This window comes from Pteropus vampyrus, unplaced genomic scaffold (genome assembly GCF_000151845.1).
Source record: "Pteropus vampyrus isolate Shadow unplaced genomic scaffold, Pvam_2.0 Scaffold71, whole genome shotgun sequence".
In the NCBI taxonomy this organism is placed as follows: domain Eukaryota; kingdom Metazoa; phylum Chordata; class Mammalia; order Chiroptera; family Pteropodidae; genus Pteropus; species Pteropus vampyrus.
The window spans coordinates 3257088-3276909 of record NW_011888852.1 but is presented as its reverse complement, the minus strand read 5'-3'; the positions used below and the strand labels follow the sequence as shown (position 1 = coordinate 3276909).

Here is a 19822-nt window from a genome sequence, read left to right as displayed (position 1 = left end):
GGTGGTCATTTTCTTGTTTAGATAAAATTATAGATAAAATTAACTGCTATGCCTCTTATGTGTGGTGTCTCAAATGTGGTATGCAATTCTTAAAGGCTTAATTACAATCTGGTAACAGTTTGTCAAGATTATATATGGTTTCAGTGATTAGCCAGAGATTTAGGTTTAAATTTTTTAAATACAAAATTCAAACCCTTTTCTGGCTGTCTCTTTTCTGAGGTTGCCCATTTATTGCCATGTAGTGCTGGTCTCCCACTGCTTTTTACCCTAATTTTTCTGGCAGGAGAGTTTTCTATCAAAGTCAAAAACGAGAAACTCAGCCCAGGCTGGCAACCTGTTCCACAGTCTGACGCCCCTTTAAAACCTGCAGAGCCCTTGGGCAGGTGTTTTCTGTACAATGTCCAGAGGTTTTAAGAGGTTATTTGTGGAAAGGTCACTTTGTTAGGAGCTCGCCCTTCCAAACAAGTACTGAAAACCCTCCAAAGTGATTTTTAATTTTGGAGGTTGTTTTATATATTTTCTCTTATCAGTTAAGCCTTTGTCATAATTTAATAAACTGAGAAAAAAAGTCATTATACTATTATTTTCCTGAATGGAGGAGAGAACACAAAGCTAAAGATTAAAATATCTACCAATAGAGACTTGCCACATGAGGTTATTTTCCAATGACGATTATAAAATATCAAAAATTTGTTAAAATCTGTTTCAAGTTTATGTCAAAAGGCTACTTTATATGTAAGAATTCATAAATTTACAGACATCCCATAACCCAAACAGGGTGCTACAATAAACTTAATTACTCATGGTAAAGTTTACTATACCAAACAAAGTTATAGTAAGAAATTCTGGATTTTACAAATTACTTTCAAACCTAATAATGTATTTAACTGACTAGATATACCCTCCCTTATTTACTATTAATTAAGAATGACCAGGTATGAAATATTCACTGACAAGCTACATTGTTCAAAACTAGACATTCCACAAAAAGAAAATTACCTAGCACCGTAATGACCAACAGGTCAAAATCACTTGAGACAGGCTCCATAGTATATACAGTTTGATTTTTTTTGGGGGGGGGGTTAATCTATTTTATTTACTTCCACCCCAGATGTTGACACACTATATACATTAAGCTCAGAATCATAGAGAATACTGCCTGACCATTACAATTATAGAAAACTCCATTTAATTTGAGGCAAGAAATAACAAATTCTATTTTTACACAATTAATAATTTAAGCTTCGTTTATGATTTAAATCCAATGTCAACTAATTATTATATCCTACACACCTTAAAAATTCCACAGCAACTCTCTACCTCTTGACTCACAGGAAGTGACTATGCCTCCCACTTTACCATGAAAATTGAGACTATAGCGTATGAATCACCTCAGCCTTTTTCCCTGTCATAACACAATCTAAACTTAATTTGCATCATTTCCTCTTTCTCTTCATTCTTTGAATTTCTAGAAAATAACTTTTCAATGTCAAAAATTTTTACAATTATCTTTCCTGGTAGTAATTATACGTTTAGTATTTACAAACTGAGAAAATACATATGCACCCATGGATTTGCAGTGAACTTCCATTAACAGCAAGAGACCCTTGAAAGGCTGGGAACTTTTCAAAACTTAATAGTTTTTCATGTAATGTCCAAAATTTAGAGGCCTTTTCTTTTAAAAGTTCTGACTTTGGTGTAGGTACTCTATCATTTGTTAGGATGCTACAGATACGTTCTGTACCACATGAGTACTTGCATAGAGAACATAGTGGCACAGAGTTAATACTCATTTTCACTGTTGGTATAAAAGAATGCAAAGTGGTTCAGGACAATGTTTGCTACTTTCTCAACGGGAGAATGACATAACTGTTTATATTTAGCCCCTTTTCCTTTTTGTTGCCAGGAAGCGTCCATAAATTCTGCAATTTCACTATAGCACTACAACATTCACATTGGATTTATGGTTTGCATATCTGTATTTATTTGATTTTCTACCTTTATTTACATTTATTTGATTTGGTTGTCACTCTACTTAATAGTCTGTTAGTGCCTGAAGAAAGCTACTGCAAATATTTTATACAACATGGCAAAAAAGCAGGCAAGGAAGGAAGACTGCGTAGTAATCCAAAAATCTGAATTACAGAAACATTCTGATGCAAAGCCAGCACACAGCAGAACTAGGACCCAAACCTAGCAAACGGACCCATGAGAGAAAACATAAAGTAAAACGCATTTCTAGGGATACTGAAACAAATAAAACGGCATGGAAAAAGAGTAGCAAGTACTGTCACCTTGACTTTAAAATGACAGCATTATTGTCATTCAACATTATTTTGATTATTAAGATTACTGAAAACAGGAATATCTTTTCATAAGGGTAAATTCAAACTGTCATTTATATGTCCAATTGAAACATAAAATTAAAAACAGAAATATTAATGCAAAAATACAAAGTCAAAGCAGAAATATTTTAATGTTTTGTAATCCAATTCCTATATCCAATACAAACTTCACATTATTTAAATACTAGGTTTAAAAAAACAGCTCTTCTATGCAAGACACGTACTTCTTGAGAATTATAAACACTTTGACATATACCATATAATTCTTTCTCAGCTCTAAACAATTTTGAGATATCACTATTCCCAATGTGATTTTAATAAAACTCATATATTTCCCTACCACATTAAAAATTAATTCACATATGTGAATGCAATATCTTGCCTAAATAAGTTTTCATTTTAAAAGTTGAAAAGAAGGGAGATTATGATTATTAAATAATTAATTTTGCAAAATCAGGATACTCACTACTATACCCACTTTCTCACTTATTGTAAAGAATAAGAAAAAGTAGAAGCTAAAACTGAATAAACTCAGGCATATGAGCTATTTTACCCCATTTTCCTTCTAGATCTTTAACTATTCTTTCCAAGTTACCTTCAGTTTGAAAAATAACAGTCATTTCATTTGTTCGTTATATAATTTTTAAATTTCAGATTTCAAATATATTAAGCAATATGGTTTTATAAAACTTATTATTTCAAAATTATATCAATAAAAGCCATGACTTCGACAACAGAAAACATGTAAAGAATAAAAAAAAGTTTATGAAAAGGAAATAGTTAAAAAGGGAAAAAGCACCTTTGAAACAAAATAAACATTATAAAAACAGCTGAGTTCCAAAAAAATGGAGATGAGTTTTAAACCACACTGAAGACTACATATCATATTATATCACACTTCACATAGAAATTACATAAAACCTCCCGAAGAATTTATAATAAGATAGCTCTTACTACCTTATATCCAGGTCCTAACTGATGAATTGCAAATATCTGTGCAGGGTTGAGCGCTTCACTGAATACATACACGGCACCAAGTTGACCACAGAAAACCCTATTTGCATCAGCGGTTTCAGAAGATCCAAGAAAGCACTTGTCATAGCTCTATTTTTAAAAAGTCATAAAAAAGTCAATGACAATATTTAAAGATATCTGCCTTCACTTACATAAATACCTTAAAACACAACAATAGTAACAGAAGTAAGTATAAATTAGGACTTTATGGAGTATTTAAATAATAAAGCCAGCTAAAGACTTTTAGAAAAAATAATTCAGTTAAATGTTTTATATTTCTGGGTAAGCAAACCAAACAATAACCATTTACTCAATAATAACTTGATAACGTTCCAAAATTTATAGTTAAAGGTAAAGGGCTTATAATTATTTATTTACAATAGTAAAACTAATTTTAAAACTCTAATGATTTATAATTGTCCATTTATAGAAAGATTCACCTGAATTAGAAAAGACTATTCCAAATTTTAACCATAAACATATAGGGCCTAATTTTTAAAACTCAACCTTAATTTCTCCACTATGGATATGTTCTCTACTGTCCCACACTAAGTCAAGGACACAAAGAAGATCACTTCTACCTCTTACGTGAGCAGGCATTACAAAGTCAAACAAACAACGGTCACCAAATGATGCCTTCCATCTAATACTTTATAAGTCAGCCAAGCAATTTTTCTTTTTTTGTACCACTAATCATATCTTTTAGCAATTTAATTATATTAAATTTAAGGCTTAAAAGTTCACATAATAGAAAAAAAATTTTTTGCAAAGTAAAACTATTAAGTTTCTACCAAACTATTTTATTATTTAATTCATGTTATAAAGTGATATGTACTCAAATATATTAAAACACAAATCAAAATAAAACTTACATCATTTGTGTTAACATGCCAAGCCATATCACCATAGGATACCAGCTGTCCATTAACATAACACCGAATTTCACTGTTCCTCCATCGATTGTAAATGTGGACAATGCTGATCATGTACCACTGAAACGGAAAAAATTACAGATATCAATGAGTAATGTTTAGTTTTTATTGTATAAAAAGCAATCATAGCATTCATAACACGCTACAAAAAATGCCTGAAGGAATATTAACAGTCACTCATTACCATTTCAAGTTACTCCTCCCATTTCTCATTTTGCAGAAAGGACTCACAAAGAATAAATTCGTGAGTGAGACAGAGCTAGAACCCCTTGAATCCTGGTACTCCTTCCACTAAACCAAGATCCAAAAACAGTGGAAATAAAATAATATTTGTGTTCATTCATTTGATATCATTTATATTGTGCCAGGCACTGCAAATAGCCAGGTTTGACAACACTGACCGTAAGTCCAGCGTTCCTGAAATTTATGGTATAGTAAAAGAGATCTACATTACAAGTAAACAAATACAGAGACAGAGAATCATGATGACTACTGTGTGGAAAAACGAAGGGTATAAAATGAGGAATAACAACCTAGACTCTACTTTGGGTTGCATGGTCAAGAGAGATCTGTGAAAGGAACAACATTTTAACATTTATAGTAAGATTTTGGTTGGTTTCACTTCCAAGATATAGATTAACTATAAATCCAGTAAGAATTTTCTAGGGATACTGAAACAAATAAAACGGCATGGAAAAAGAGTAGCAAGTACTGTCACCTTGACTTTAAAATGACAGCATTATTGTCATTCAACATTATTTTGATTATTAAGATTACTGAAAACAGGAATATCTTTTCATAAGGGTAAATTCAAACTGTCATTTATATGTCCAATTGAAACATAAAATTAAAAACAGAAATATTAATGCAAAAATACAAAGTCAAAGCAGAAATATTTTAATGTTTTGTAATCCAATTCCTATATCCAATACAAACTTCACATTATTTAAATACTAGGTTTAAAAAAACAGCTCTTCTATGCAAGACACGTACTTCTTGAGAATTATAAACACTTTGACATATACCATATAATTCTTTCTCAGCTCTAAACAATTTTGAGATATCACTATTCCCAATGTGATTTTAATAAAACTCATATATTTCCCTACCACATTAAAAATTAATTCACATATGTGAATGCAATATCTTGCCTAAATAAGTTTTCATTTTAAAAGTTGAAAAGAAGGGAGATTATGATTATTAAATAATTAATTTTGCAAAATCAGGATACTCACTACTATACCCACTTTCTCACTTATTGTAAAGAATAAGAAAAAGTAGAAGCTAAAACTGAATAAACTCAGGCATATGAGCTATTTTACCCCATTTTCCTTCTAGATCTTTAACTATTCTTTCCAAGTTACCTTCAGTTTGAAAAATAACAGTCATTTCATTTGTTCGTTATATAATTTTTAAATTTCAGATTTCAAATATATTAAGCAATATGGTTTTATAAAACTTATTATTTCAAAATTATATCAATAAAAGCCATGACTTCGACAACAGAAAACATGTAAAGAATAAAAAAAAGTTTATGAAAAGGAAATAGTTAAAAAGGGAAAAAGCACCTTTGAAACAAAATAAACATTATAAAAACAGCTGAGTTCCAAAAAAATGGAGATGAGTTTTAAACCACACTGAAGACTACATATCATATTATATCACACTTCACATAGAAATTACATAAAACCTCCCGAAGAATTTATAATAAGATAGCTCTTACTACCTTATATCCAGGTCCTAACTGATGAATTGCAAATATCTGTGCAGGGTTGAGCGCTTCACTGAATACATACACGGCACCAAGTTGACCACAGAAAACCCTATTTGCATCAGCGGTTTCAGAAGATCCAAGAAAGCACTTGTCATAGCTCTATTTTTAAAAAGTCATAAAAAAGTCAATGACAATATTTAAAGATATCTGCCTTCACTTACATAAATACCTTAAAACACAACAATAGTAACAGAAGTAAGTATAAATTAGGACTTTATGGAGTATTTAAATAATAAAGCCAGCTAAAGACTTTTAGAAAAAATAATTCAGTTAAATGTTTTATATTTCTGGGTAAGCAAACCAAACAATAACCATTTACTCAATAATAACTTGATAACGTTCCAAAATTTATAGTTAAAGGTAAAGGGCTTATAATTATTTATTTACAATAGTAAAACTAATTTTAAAACTCTAATGATTTATAATTGTCCATTTATAGAAAGATTCACCTGAATTAGAAAAGACTATTCCAAATTTTAACCATAAACATATAGGGCCTAATTTTTAAAACTCAACCTTAATTTCTCCACTATGGATATGTTCTCTACTGTCCCACACTAAGTCAAGGACACAAAGAAGATCACTTCTACCTCTTACGTGAGCAGGCATTACAAAGTCAAACAAACAACGGTCACCAAATGATGCCTTCCATCTAATACTTTATAAGTCAGCCAAGCAATTTTTCTTTTTTTGTACCACTAATCATATCTTTTAGCAATTTAATTATATTAAATTTAAGGCTTAAAAGTTCACATAATAGAAAAAAAATTTTTTGCAAAGTAAAACTATTAAGTTTCTACCAAACTATTTTATTATTTAATTCATGTTATAAAGTGATATGTACTCAAATATATTAAAACACAAATCAAAATAAAACTTACATCATTTGTGTTAACATGCCAAGCCATATCACCATAGGATACCAGCTGTCCATTAACATAACACCGAATTTCACTGTTCCTCCATCGATTGTAAATGTGGACAATGCTGATCATGTACCACTGAAACGGAAAAAATTACAGATATCAATGAGTAATGTTTAGTTTTTATTGTATAAAAAGCAATCATAGCATTCATAACACGCTACAAAAAATGCCTGAAGGAATATTAACAGTCACTCATTACCATTTCAAGTTACTCCTCCCATTTCTCATTTTGCAGAAAGGACTCACAAAGAATAAATTCGTGAGTGAGACAGAGCTAGAACCCCTTGAATCCTGGTACTCCTTCCACTAAACCAAGATCCAAAAACAGTGGAAATAAAATAATATTTGTGTTCATTCATTTGATATCATTTATATTGTGCCAGGCACTGCAAATAGCCAGGTTTGACAACACTGACCGTAAGTCCAGCGTTCCTGAAATTTATGGTATAGTAAAAGAGATCTACATTACAAGTAAACAAATACAGAGACAGAGAATCATGATGACTACTGTGTGGAAAAAGGAAGGGTATAAAATGAGGAATAACAACCTAGACTCTACTTTGGGTTGCATGGTCAAGAGAGATCTGTGAAAGGAACAACATTTTAACATTTATAGTAAGATTTTGGTTGGTTTCACTTCCAAGATATAGATTAACTATAAATCCAGTAAGAATTATGCATTGTTAAATTAATAATGTGTGATGAAGAATAAAGAAATAAGTTTATATTTAGTTCTCATTTTATGGTTACGAAGCATTTTTAGTGTCCATTTCAATATAAAAGGGTTTAAGTACTGTAAAAATTTATGAATCTAAAACTTAGTCTCTTTGAAGTTAATAGCCTAAAGCAGAGAACATAGAAATATTTTTCTAAAATATAAAAAACTACGAAGGAGTTATAGATACTTGAACAAGTATAGCTTCAGCGACTGGACATTTGAAAAAGAAAATTAAAAAGTTTTATATATATATATATATATATATATATATATATATATATATATATATATATATATATATATATATATATATATATATATATATATATATATATATATAAAGCTCAGTGTTGCCAGAATAAAGGGTATAAGTAAAAAGCTGAAAACAAAATCCAAATCATGAAAGACTAAGCTAAAAATTTTATCTTGTAGTTAGGGAGATGCAAATGATTAGTTTGAGTGGTGAAATAATATGAACAGGAATATAAATCATATATCTGTGAACTAGTAAAATAGTTTAAAAAAAAAAGAGACAAAGGATCCAAGGTGAGGGGAGAATAATATGAAGAATTTAAGCAGCAGGGGAAGAATTGAAAAAAATAAAGAACATGTATTACAGAGATACAAAGTACATGACATGAAAACTGAACTGATATAAAGATCAAAAAGGGGATGAAGAACAAAACTGACTTAAGTCTCCACTATTATGAAGACGGTAGGCCTCTTAATCGAAACAGGGGAATTAAGGACATGAATGGATATAGGACTGTAGATCGTCAATTCAATGTTACATATTCTGAGGTTGACCAATGGGAGAGACATCCACATGGCAATATCTCACAGGCAGATAAGAACAGAAGAATACAGCTCTGGAGAGAAGAAAAAGAGTGCAAAGCTATCATGAAACTGAATAAAAATTACCAAAAAAATATAAGCTACACAAAAGCAGAATGTCTGTTTTGCTCACTATCATGTTCCCAGTGCCCGCATCACTGTCTGGTACTCAGTAAATATTCAATACAGTGGTCTACCCTTTCCCTAGAGGGATGTGTTCCAAGACCCTCAGTGGATGCCTGAAACCTCAGAGAGTACCAAACTGTATATATGCTATGTTTTTTGCTATCCATGTTTTTACCTATACACATATACTTATGATAAAGTTTAACAGAAATTAGACACACTAAGAGATTAGCAACAATAACTAATAACAAAATAGAACAATTATAACATATACTCTAATAAAAGTTATGTGAATATGGTGTCTCTTTCTTCCCTTCTCCTCTCTCTTCCCTTGCCCTTCCCCTCCTCTCCCCTTTCCTCCCTCCAACCCCCACTCTCATAACCAACCAGATAAGTAAGATGGCTTCTAGGTGACTAAATGAAGGTGGCCCTTACAGCGCAGATACCCTGGACCAAGGGATGACTCTCCTCCCAGGTAGGACAGAGCAGGAAGAAAGGAGATTTAATCACACTACTCACAATCATGCGCAATTTAAAACTCACAAAATGCTTATTTCTGGAATTTTCCATTTAATCTTTTTGGATCACAGTGACTCCAGGTAACTGAAACCACAGAAAGCAAAACTGTGGAAAGGGGACTACTGTAAGTATTTACTGAAAGATGACACAGAATAGATCACAGAGAGTGAGATAATGACAGAGATAAGACACTGCAAAAGGTCAGGAGCCTGATCTTTTTATGTCAAAAAAGTAGACATAAAAGAAGTAAGAGAATGCAGACAAGGAGCAGGGAAAAGCATTGGGAGTCATAAGAAACTCAATAAAAAGAATATTACAGAAGTCATAATAAGTGAGTTTTAAGACAGTGGGAATGGTGAATTGTGTCATTTTCAATTAAAATAATACATATACCTACCTTGCGTGGTTGAAAATCATATTTCACACAGTGCTGAAAACCTTTTCCTTTGGACTTCAGTGATGTGACAATTAGACAGTTGCCAACAAAATGAGCAGAGTAGCCAACTCCTTTGCTAGTACGAAAACTATAAAGAAAACTGAGAATAGTATAATATCCTCTGATACAAAGAACTCTAAAGATTATTATTATTACACAAATAACATAGAGCATTATAAAAATAAAATGTATTTCCCTGTAGAGGGGTATTACATGTACCAAATAAAGACTAAAACATAAAAGGTTTAGAAAACTAAAAGAAGGAATTTAAATTGGAGAAACAGAATATTGCAGAACGTTTTAAAATTTCAATTTAAAACAGCACAAATACATAAAAACAAATTAATGGCCCACAAAAGCCTACCAAGTAGATTACATTTACCTTCAAGGACTATCTGGAATTAGCAAATACAGTTACACAGTTAATGTTTTCAAAAACAATTTGTTCTCTAATTCAACTATATCTTTGAAAATAGCTTACAAATTATAAAATAATAATAATAATAATAATAATGCTGGAGCCAACTGTTAAAAATAACGTAGGTAATCAAAGGAGTACATTTTTATTTTTAGCTGAAAAAATGATGTGACTATGAAATAGCTATTTTCTTCCAGAGACTGTACCTACCTGTGAATTCAATCATAGTATAAATTATAAATGCTTTGAAAAATAACAGTATTATTGAAATTAATGTACGCTCTCTCACAATCGCCATACTGAAGTTCAACCCCATTTATGTTTGAAAGTCCAGATGTTTGTTTAAAACTCCTTCTCATTTCTATCCATATGTGATCTTTTGTAATACAGTTTACAAGCTCTTAAATAGATCGCATTTCATGCTCATGTTTCAGAGCCATTCATTGAATAAAAAGCACTTTAAATATTATTCTTTCATTAAATCTTCTATGATAGTTACTACTGTTATCTTTATTTTACGGCTGAAGACACCAAAGCACAGGATAAATAGTAAGTGAATATAGGACTTAATTGCAAATATTAAATGAGTTAAAACATGTAAGCACTTATAATATCTAGTATGTAGTTTGATGTTCTTACTATTGTGCATTATTGGAAGACTGAAATTACCAAGCTTTCAGTCCAACGTTGGGTTCAGGAACCCATTCTGTTGGTTAGCTACCAAATAATCTTAACTGATTATAATTTCTTACATGGTTATTATTAATATCTCAGTTATGCTCACAGAACAAAGTATGTAAAAAGGCAAAGTGAATGAAATCAGGTAGGAGTGGAATTCCCCCTGAAGGGAAACAACCTCCCCAACAAAAAACCCGCAAACCAACCAAAATGAAAAAACGGACAAACAGCCGCAAACCCAAACCCTAAAACGGGTTTGGGGGGGTAAGGAAGCAAAAACAAAAAAAAAAAAAAAAAAAATGAACTAAGACCTTAACAATTTAAAAAAATGGTAAAATAATTAAAAAGGTGCCCTGAAAACAAGGTAAAAAATTAAAAAACCGAAAAAATTAAAAAAAAATACTAAGTATATTACTTACCAATAAAGATAAGGTTTATCCTTATCAACATTAATGTTATTTAATGGATCCATACGAAACCAAGTGTTTAAGGTGAAGCCATTCTGATAAGGCCACTTTGCAATAGGAGGCAATGCAATTGCCTACAACACAATGAAAAAAAATACAAAAGTATCAGTTAAAGAAAACGTGACAGTAATTAAAGTCAAACATGGATATTACAAAATAAAATAAAGTAATATCAAAAAATCATGGACAAATATAAAAATAAAACTGTTATCTTATTAAAATAGTCCATAAATATTATTCGTTGACTATCGTGCATTTTCAAATATTCGATGAATGAAGTTTCGTATCTAGGCTACATAATAGGTTTCAGGCTGTATTCCAAGAATTCCTCCTCCAGTTTCACCAATATACAGTCCCTTACACACATGCTGCAGAATTTTCAGCTTTTTATGGTATATGATAGATTTTCAGTAATATTTCATTTGATTAAAGGAGGCTGAATCTTTAAATCCAAAACAACTGTGTGAGGGAATATTAACGGGATCAATATTTAAGGAATATAAGTATTAAGAGATAATGCTCAAAATACTGAAACAAAGGAATGGAAAGAATGAGATTTATTATTCAGAAACTTAACCACTGAAATTTATGACCAAGAGGATGATGATCCACTCATGAGTAGGAAAGGAATAATACAGTACTCAGTTTTGAGAAATAAAAAAAAATAATAACAATAAAAAATAAAAAATAAAAAAATCTAGCCATTCTAAGGAAAAAATGAGGAGGTAGTTTAATACTTGTCTTAACGTCAGCAAAAATCTGAGTGAATTTATGTACCTTCCTATGAGATATCCAAATTTCTATGACCTAAAAGATAATTATGTTATGATTTTATAACTGATCTGTTCCCCCAAACAGATCCTTCATATTGCTGAAAGGATGATGACCTTTCTCAAATATAAATAGCTTACATATTAAAAATCCTCTGCATCTAAACTAAAGCTTCAATTTCTTCAGGTTATTCAAGACTCTTCGCACAGTCAATGGCTCCAACAGATCCTTTCGATCTTATTCCCTTTTATTACCCTTACTCCACATTACAAAGTATACCTGAATATGCCCGCTGTCCCACTTTTTCTGGTACCATTCTCCTTTTCGTATATGATGTTGCTTCTGTCCATTCGGCTTCTTCCAGTAAAATCCTAATCACCCCTCAATACCAGGTTAATAGGTCCTTCTCTGTGAAGCTAGCTTGGACATCACCCCAGCTTAACTTTCTCTTTTCATCATTATTTCATAGCACATAGGACCCAAATCTACGGGAGGTTATTATAACAAGATGTTTTTGCATCTATTTATTAGAGTTCCTCAAGAGTAAAGAATACAATTTAGACTACCAGCATGTGACATAAGACATCGAAAACACTGAATATGTGGTGATGAAAAAAATCTCAAAGTGGCAAAGATTTATAAGTGCTTGCTGTAATAATAAAAACAAAACAAAAACACACATACACACACATACATAGATACACAATTTCAAATAAAGACTCAAACCCCAAAAACATAGTTCCCACATAATATCCTTTTAGATTTTAATGTTTAAGTAATTAGTTCAGGCAGTTTAATCATCAATATAGCTTTTCTTGACTTTTAAAAGAAAAATATTGAACCTTTATTTATTTTTATTTGTTTGCTAGGAAAATGCAGTTCTTGCCAAGTTTATCACTAGTTATTACCTCCGTAAGTTTCACTAAACCAAACATTACTTACTGCTTCGGAGTACCAAGGTAAACAGGAGAAATATTTATTGAAGACACTGAATGTACATAATTACATACATTACTTAATAAGTATGTTAATTTGTTTTTAATGCCTGTGGAACACACCAATTGTCACAGGGTTAGCGTCGGGATTTTCAACCTTTTGCCAAAGCCAGCATACCCACGTGTCCTTTTATGTCCACAAAAGGGGCTCATTCTAACACTATTATTAGAGCATTAAAAAGAAAAACACAACTTCAAAGAGATGTGTGAATCCACGTGTTCACTGCAGCAGTATTTACAACAGCCAAGATATGGGGGCAACCTGGATGTCCATCGATAAGGAAGAGGTGGTGCATATATACAATGGAATATTACTCAGCCTTATAAAAGAAAAAAAAAAGAAAAGAAAATGAAATCTTGCCATCTGCACCAACACAGATGGACCTAGAGGGTATTATGCTGAGTGGAGTAAGACAGAGAAAGACAAATGCCATGATTTCACTTACATGTGGAGTCTATAGAATAAAATAAACAAGACAGAAACAAATTCATAGATACAGAGTACACTTTAATGGCTGCCAGATGGGAGGGGGGTTGGGAGGGTGGGTGATACAGAGTACAGGATTAAGAAGTACAAATTGGTAGCTACAAAACAGTCATGGGGATGTGAAGTACAGCACAGGGAATATAGTTAATATTGTAGTAACTGTGTGTGGTGCCAGATGGGCACTAGATTTATCAGGGTAATCACTTCATAAGTTATACAGATATCTGATCACTATGTTGTATACCAACTGTAATTGAAAAATAAAACATAAAATCTTTTATAAAGTGTTATAAAAAATTAAAATAAAAGACATTCAGGAATGCAACTTATCCCTTCCCTTTTCCTCATTACTCCACATACTCACGTAATCTCTCATCCCTACCCAATGGTCTTAGCACTTTCTGGAGCATCAGTGCCATCATCCAGTCTGCTGGGCCCTACATTAGAACTTAAACACTGTATTATAAACTAAGAGATACAGAAAAGAATCTGAGACAAGCTACTACTCAAGTTTTCCAGAACTACTCTTCAACCAAGGAAAAGACATGTGATCCAAGAGATCATTTGTTATTTTCCCCATGGTGGGACCGAGAGAGCCCTAAATCACAAACAGTAGCAAACACTAGTGAACCAAAATACAACCGAAAAAAAGAAAAATCTTACAGAAAAAAATCTAAGCTTGAATGATAATGAAATAATAATAGTCTCTGGACTTGGTACAACAGTTCCAAACGCCCGGCAGGCTTCAGAGTAGCATTTTTCTGAGTTTCACTGTGGATTTCCAATAATCCCATGGATAAATAAAGATCTTTATGATGGCCAACCTATTCAACAAGATAGGTACCCTTACTCAGGGACATTCTCTTAAATTTAATGCATAACAGCCAGAATAAACGTTTTAAGGACCTGATATCTCTCACTTCTAGAGGGTATGCATCAAGCTCTGGTTTCTACTTATGCACCAATCAAAGCCTTCCATACAGTGTATATTGTACCCCTAGGCTTTTTCAACTGTTTTTAACTAATGCTTATACCTTCCCTTGATGCTCAAAAGCTAACGTCAGATGGTAGCCCTGATATGGAATCCACACCTATTTACTTCCAAACTATTTGTGCCTGATCTTATCACCCATTTCCTAGATTCCTTAGATTTCCTTTGATTCCCATTGTGTTAATGGCATGTCTTTTGAACTACCTTTGTGATTTTTGGACTTAAGATGCCTTCACATTTCCTCCACATCTCCTCTACTATATTTTGGTACCTACAATTGGGTGTCCCTCCTTGTGTCCAGTGAGTCCATTGGACCCCAAACCTGTATCTCTCTCACTCTCCCTTGGTCTAGCTGATGCAAATATCTATGATCTTATCTCTAATAACTGGCAAAATAAATAATTCTAATGATCAGATGAGGTGTTTTCAGCAAACTATTTTAGTGAATAGAAAAGTACAATATTTCCTAAATTAAGAAAATTTATGAAACGGATCATCATGAATGGCAAATCTAAATAATATCCACAATAATCACAGAGCATAAAAAATGCTACCTTACATTTCATTCACCTTTACATAAATCACTGTAGAACGCAATTAACTGTGAATGAGTAAATGTTACCAAATTGCTCATATGGAAGCAGCGCACCTCACAGAGAGGCATCTCTGCAAAACAAAATACAATTCAGAAGGTCTAGTACATACGGCCATTTGGGAGGGAAAGTCATCAGTGTCATAATTTTGGTCACTCTGAGGCACTGCTATCAGCAGTGATTCAAGCAGTATGTATCCTCTTGCTACTTACTAAGATGCCACTGGTTCATGCTCATCCAGATTATCAGAAACAATGTAACAGTAAGTAAGGATTTTAAAATCAGCTCCAATCAGAATTTTTCAGCAGTTCAACAGCAGAAGTAACATTCATAGAAATAAGTCAATCTGTTGGTAAATAAAATACTGGACTTAAGGTCAGGCAAATTTTGGTGCAGGTTCTGACTCTGCTTTATAATCCCGAACATATGCAGCTTGTATGACACAAATGAAATAAAAGTTGTTGAAGTTCTAGTTCCTTCCCTGCTTCTTCCCCTCCACAGAATAAGTATGGATCAAAACTACCCTTCACGGAGATGAGTCATACAGGGAAAAACAGGAAAGGGAATGGGGTAGACAGTATAAATACATTAAATCCCCTAGACGAAAACGATGCAAACATGTCATACTAACAACATATAAATAAAATTATTTGTGTGTTGAGTATGTATGTGTGTAAAATTCATCATGTTTGATAAAAAAATATTCACAGGTTTCAGGCAATTGGTGGTCAAGTGGCTAAAACCATGATGAGTTACAATCTTACTCAAGCAATTTGGGTAATTTATTAAAACAGTTATTCACTCTGTTTTAGTTAAATTTTGTTAATTTCATAAATAAGACAGTAACATGCTTATATTTCTGTCAAAACACCTTGCTCTTCTTTCCCACCCATTAGGCTGAGATCTACCAGAAGTCAGATCAATAGTATTTTTCTAAAATGTATTCAAAATGTGTATATGTATGTAAACAGAACTATTACATCTAAGAGAAAGCCTATCCCTTGGAGACAATGACAGTGCTTTCTCTGCTAAGTACCACAATTACATTTTACATGTTCCATCCTAACTATATATGTATAATGATTAACTTCTATCTGGAAAATGATTTTTAACTTTAAAACTATAACTTAAAAAAAGTTAGTAAAAAAATATTAAGGCAAAAAGTGTAAAAGGGGAATGGTCGATGAAATGGGAGCTCTCAGTACTAGTAAATACTAGTAATAACCAAAGAGCGATAAATATTTCCATGATGTTTTACAACTTATACAGTGCTTAAATGGCATTTTATTTCATTACAGGTTCACAATAACCCTATTCCATAATAAAGTGCTAACATGTTATATGAAAGTAAGCCAAGAAAAATTAAGGGATTAGACCTCCACAGTAGGAACTACAGGGTCCAGAAATCAAAACTAGTTCTTCTAAACAAAAATGATACACACTCTCTGCAATGCTGCCATGTAGATAAAAACTGAGAAAGCTAGTTCTCTGAAAAGAACAACAAAATGGATAAACTTCCAGCTGCACTGATTAGAAAAAAAATACAGTATCAAGAATGAAAGAGCCATCACTGCACATGCTCTAGACATTAAAAGGATAACGAGATAATGATGAACAACTTTATGCCAATATATTCAACAATTAAGATTAACTGGACAAATTACTAGAAAGACACAAACTACCAAACCTCACTCAAAACCAAAAAGAAACTTCTCTATAACTATTATAGAAATTAAGTTCATAGATTAAAACCTTCCCACAAACAAAACTACAGCCCAGATGGCTTCAATAATGAAATCTAGAACACAAATAAGGATAAATAACAACAATTCTACACAAATTCCTCAACAGAGAGAAATAAATACTTCCCAACTTATTTTATGAGATATTATTCTGATGACAAAAATCAAATAAATATATTACAAAAAAACCCCACAAAAATACACCCCCAGATCACTCATTAAAAATAACTGCAAAATTTCTTAGCAAAGCGTTAGCGAATCAAATCCAGCGTTATGTGAAAAGGTTAATACAAAGTGATCAAGTAGTTTTTAATCAAAGGAATACAAAGGTTGGTTTAACACTAAAATACCAATCATTGTAATTTACTACATTAATAAAGATTAAGAAGAAAAGCCATATGATGATTTCAATAAAACCAGAAAAAGCATCTGACAAAATTCAACACTGGTTATCAGCATATTGATGATTAGAAACACTTTCAGTAAACACAAAGGAATTCCCTTCACCTGATAGGAGATGTCTTAAAACCTGTAACTAATAGCTTACTTCACAGTGAAACACTTACTGCTTTCCTTAAGACGGAGAATGAGTCAAGAAGGTTACTGTTAACATTGTGCTAGAGGTCTAGACAGTGTGATGAGGCAATAAAATAAATCAAAAGGCATAACAATTATGAAGTATGCTTTATTCACAGATAAAATTACCTTTGTAAATAATTCTAAAGCATTTACTAAAAATATTGCTAGAACTAGTGAATTTAGAAAAGCCTCAGAATATAAGGTCAATATACAAAACAATCTATTGCATTTCCATCTAATAGCTAAAAGCCAGAGAGACTATTTTGGGTAAATTTAACAAAAGATTTTTAAAACTTGTAAGCTGAAAACTACAAAACATTAAAAAAGTCAAAGAAAACTAATAAAGGGAGAGATATACTGTGTTTATGAACTGTTAAGATTCAATAGTGTACAGGCATCTATTATCTCCAAATTGTTCTGTATGTTTAACCCAATACAATCAAAATCACAGCAGGTTTTTAATAAATTTTGACAAGTTTATTCACAATGTACATGGAAATGCAAACAATTTAGAATAGCCAAAATTATTTTTTAAATGAAGAAGAAATTTGGAGCACTTATACTACCTGATTTCAAGAACTACTGTATGGCTACAATAATAATGTGATATTGGCATAAGGACAGATAGAGATATAAGAAAAAAAAAACAAGATAGAGAGTTCAGAAATAGATACACATAAACACGGCCAGATAATTTTTGAGAAAAGTGTCAAGGTAATCAAATGTAGATTGTCTCTTTAATAAATGATAATGAAGTAATTAGATATTCATATACAAAACAAAACTTAAAACTCCAACCTTCCCCTACACAGTATTTAAAAATCCAGTTATAAAACACTCACAGGATGCAAAGTACAGCACAAGTAATACAGTCAATACTGTAATCATTATATATAGTGCCAGGTGGGTACTTACTAATCAGGGGGATCACTTTGTAAATTATATAAATGTCTAACCACTATGCTGTACACCTGAAACTAATATAAAATAATACTGAATGTCAACTGTAATTAAAAAATAAAAATAATAAAAAACTTCACACAAAAGGGATCATAGACTTCAATGTAAGAACTAAAACAACATAACTTTTAGTACAAAGAATAAGTGAAAATATGTTGTGACCTTGGTTTATACTGATTTCTTAAGATTACAAAAGCATAAACGATTTTAATTGAACTTCTTTTCTACTTCGAGAAATATTGTGAAAATAAAAAGACATGCCACAGATTGAGAGAAAGTATTTGACAAATACATATCTGACAAATTCATTTAAACCCTAAATATAAAACAAACTCTTAGGATAAGATGACAAAAAAACATTTTTTTCACACGAACAGAAGATTTGAACACAAACATTACAAAAGAAGATGTAAGAATATGTAAGAAACACACGAAAAAAATGTTCATTATCATCACTCATGAAGGTAATACAAAATTTAAACTACAATGAGGTACACCACTACATAACCATTTAAATGACTTAAATTGAAAAGACAGACAAAGCAAGGGATATAAAAGCTAAAATAAATGAAGGGGACTACATCAAACTAAAAAGTTTCTACACAGCAAAAGAAACCACCAACAAAACAAAGAGTCAACCAACTGAATAGAAGAAGATGTTTGTAAACAACACCCCCGATATGGGGCTAATATCTAAAATATATAAAGAATTCATACAACTCAACAACAAAACAAAACAAAACAAATGATCCAATTAAAAAATGGGCAGAGGACCTGAAAAGACACTTCTCCCAAGAAGACATACCAAATGCCAACGGACATATGAAAAGATGTTCAACTTCACTAGCTATTAGGGAAATGCCAATCAAAACCACAATGAGATACAGCTACAGTGTCCCACCTGTTGGAATGGCTGTCATCAAGAGGGCAATAACTAGTACTGAAGAATTTGTGGGGAAAAAGGAACCCTCATATACTGCTGGTAGGAATGTAAACTGGTACAACCACTATGGAAAACAGTATGGCGGTTCCTCAAAAAATTAAGAATAGAATTACCATATGACCCAGCAATCCCTCTTCTGGTTATCTACCCAAAAAAATTTGAAAACATTTATCTGTAAAGATATATGCACCACATGTTGATTGCAACATTATTCATGGGGGCCAAGACATGGAAAGAACCAAAGTGCCCTTCAACAGATGACTCGTAGTACATATATACAATGGAATACTACTTGGCCATAAGAAGAGATGAAATGCTAGCATTTGCAATATGGATGGATCTTGACAGTATTATGCTAAGTAAAATAAGTCAGATAGAAAAAGTTGAGAAACATATGATTTCAATCACATGTGGGATATAAAGATGAAAGCAACAAACAAACAAAACAAACAAAAACTCATAGACAGAGACAATGGTTTCGTGGTTACCAGAGGGAAAGGGGGAAGGAGGGGAAGTAGGTAAGGGTTAAGGGGGTCAAATATATGGTGACGGGAGGAGATCTGACTTTGGTGGT

General features: G+C 32.1%; 1 protein-coding gene across 1 annotated transcript in view; it reads right to left on the bottom strand.

The window, feature by feature from the left end:
- NBEA (neurobeachin) overlaps nt 1–19822 on the bottom strand; it is a 600762-nt gene that overhangs the window by 576498 nt on the left and 4442 nt on the right. Inside the window, exons 4-7 of the mRNA XM_023531608.1 lie at nt 11140–11261; nt 9586–9724; nt 6947–7066; nt 6018–6164 (exon numbers count right to left, since the gene is read on the bottom strand). Of these exons, the coding sequence (XP_023387376.1) occupies nt 6018–6164; nt 6947–7066; nt 9586–9724; nt 11140–11261 (528 nt within the window). The remainder of the gene's footprint in view (nt 1–6017; nt 6165–6946; nt 7067–9585; nt 9725–11139; nt 11262–19822) is intronic.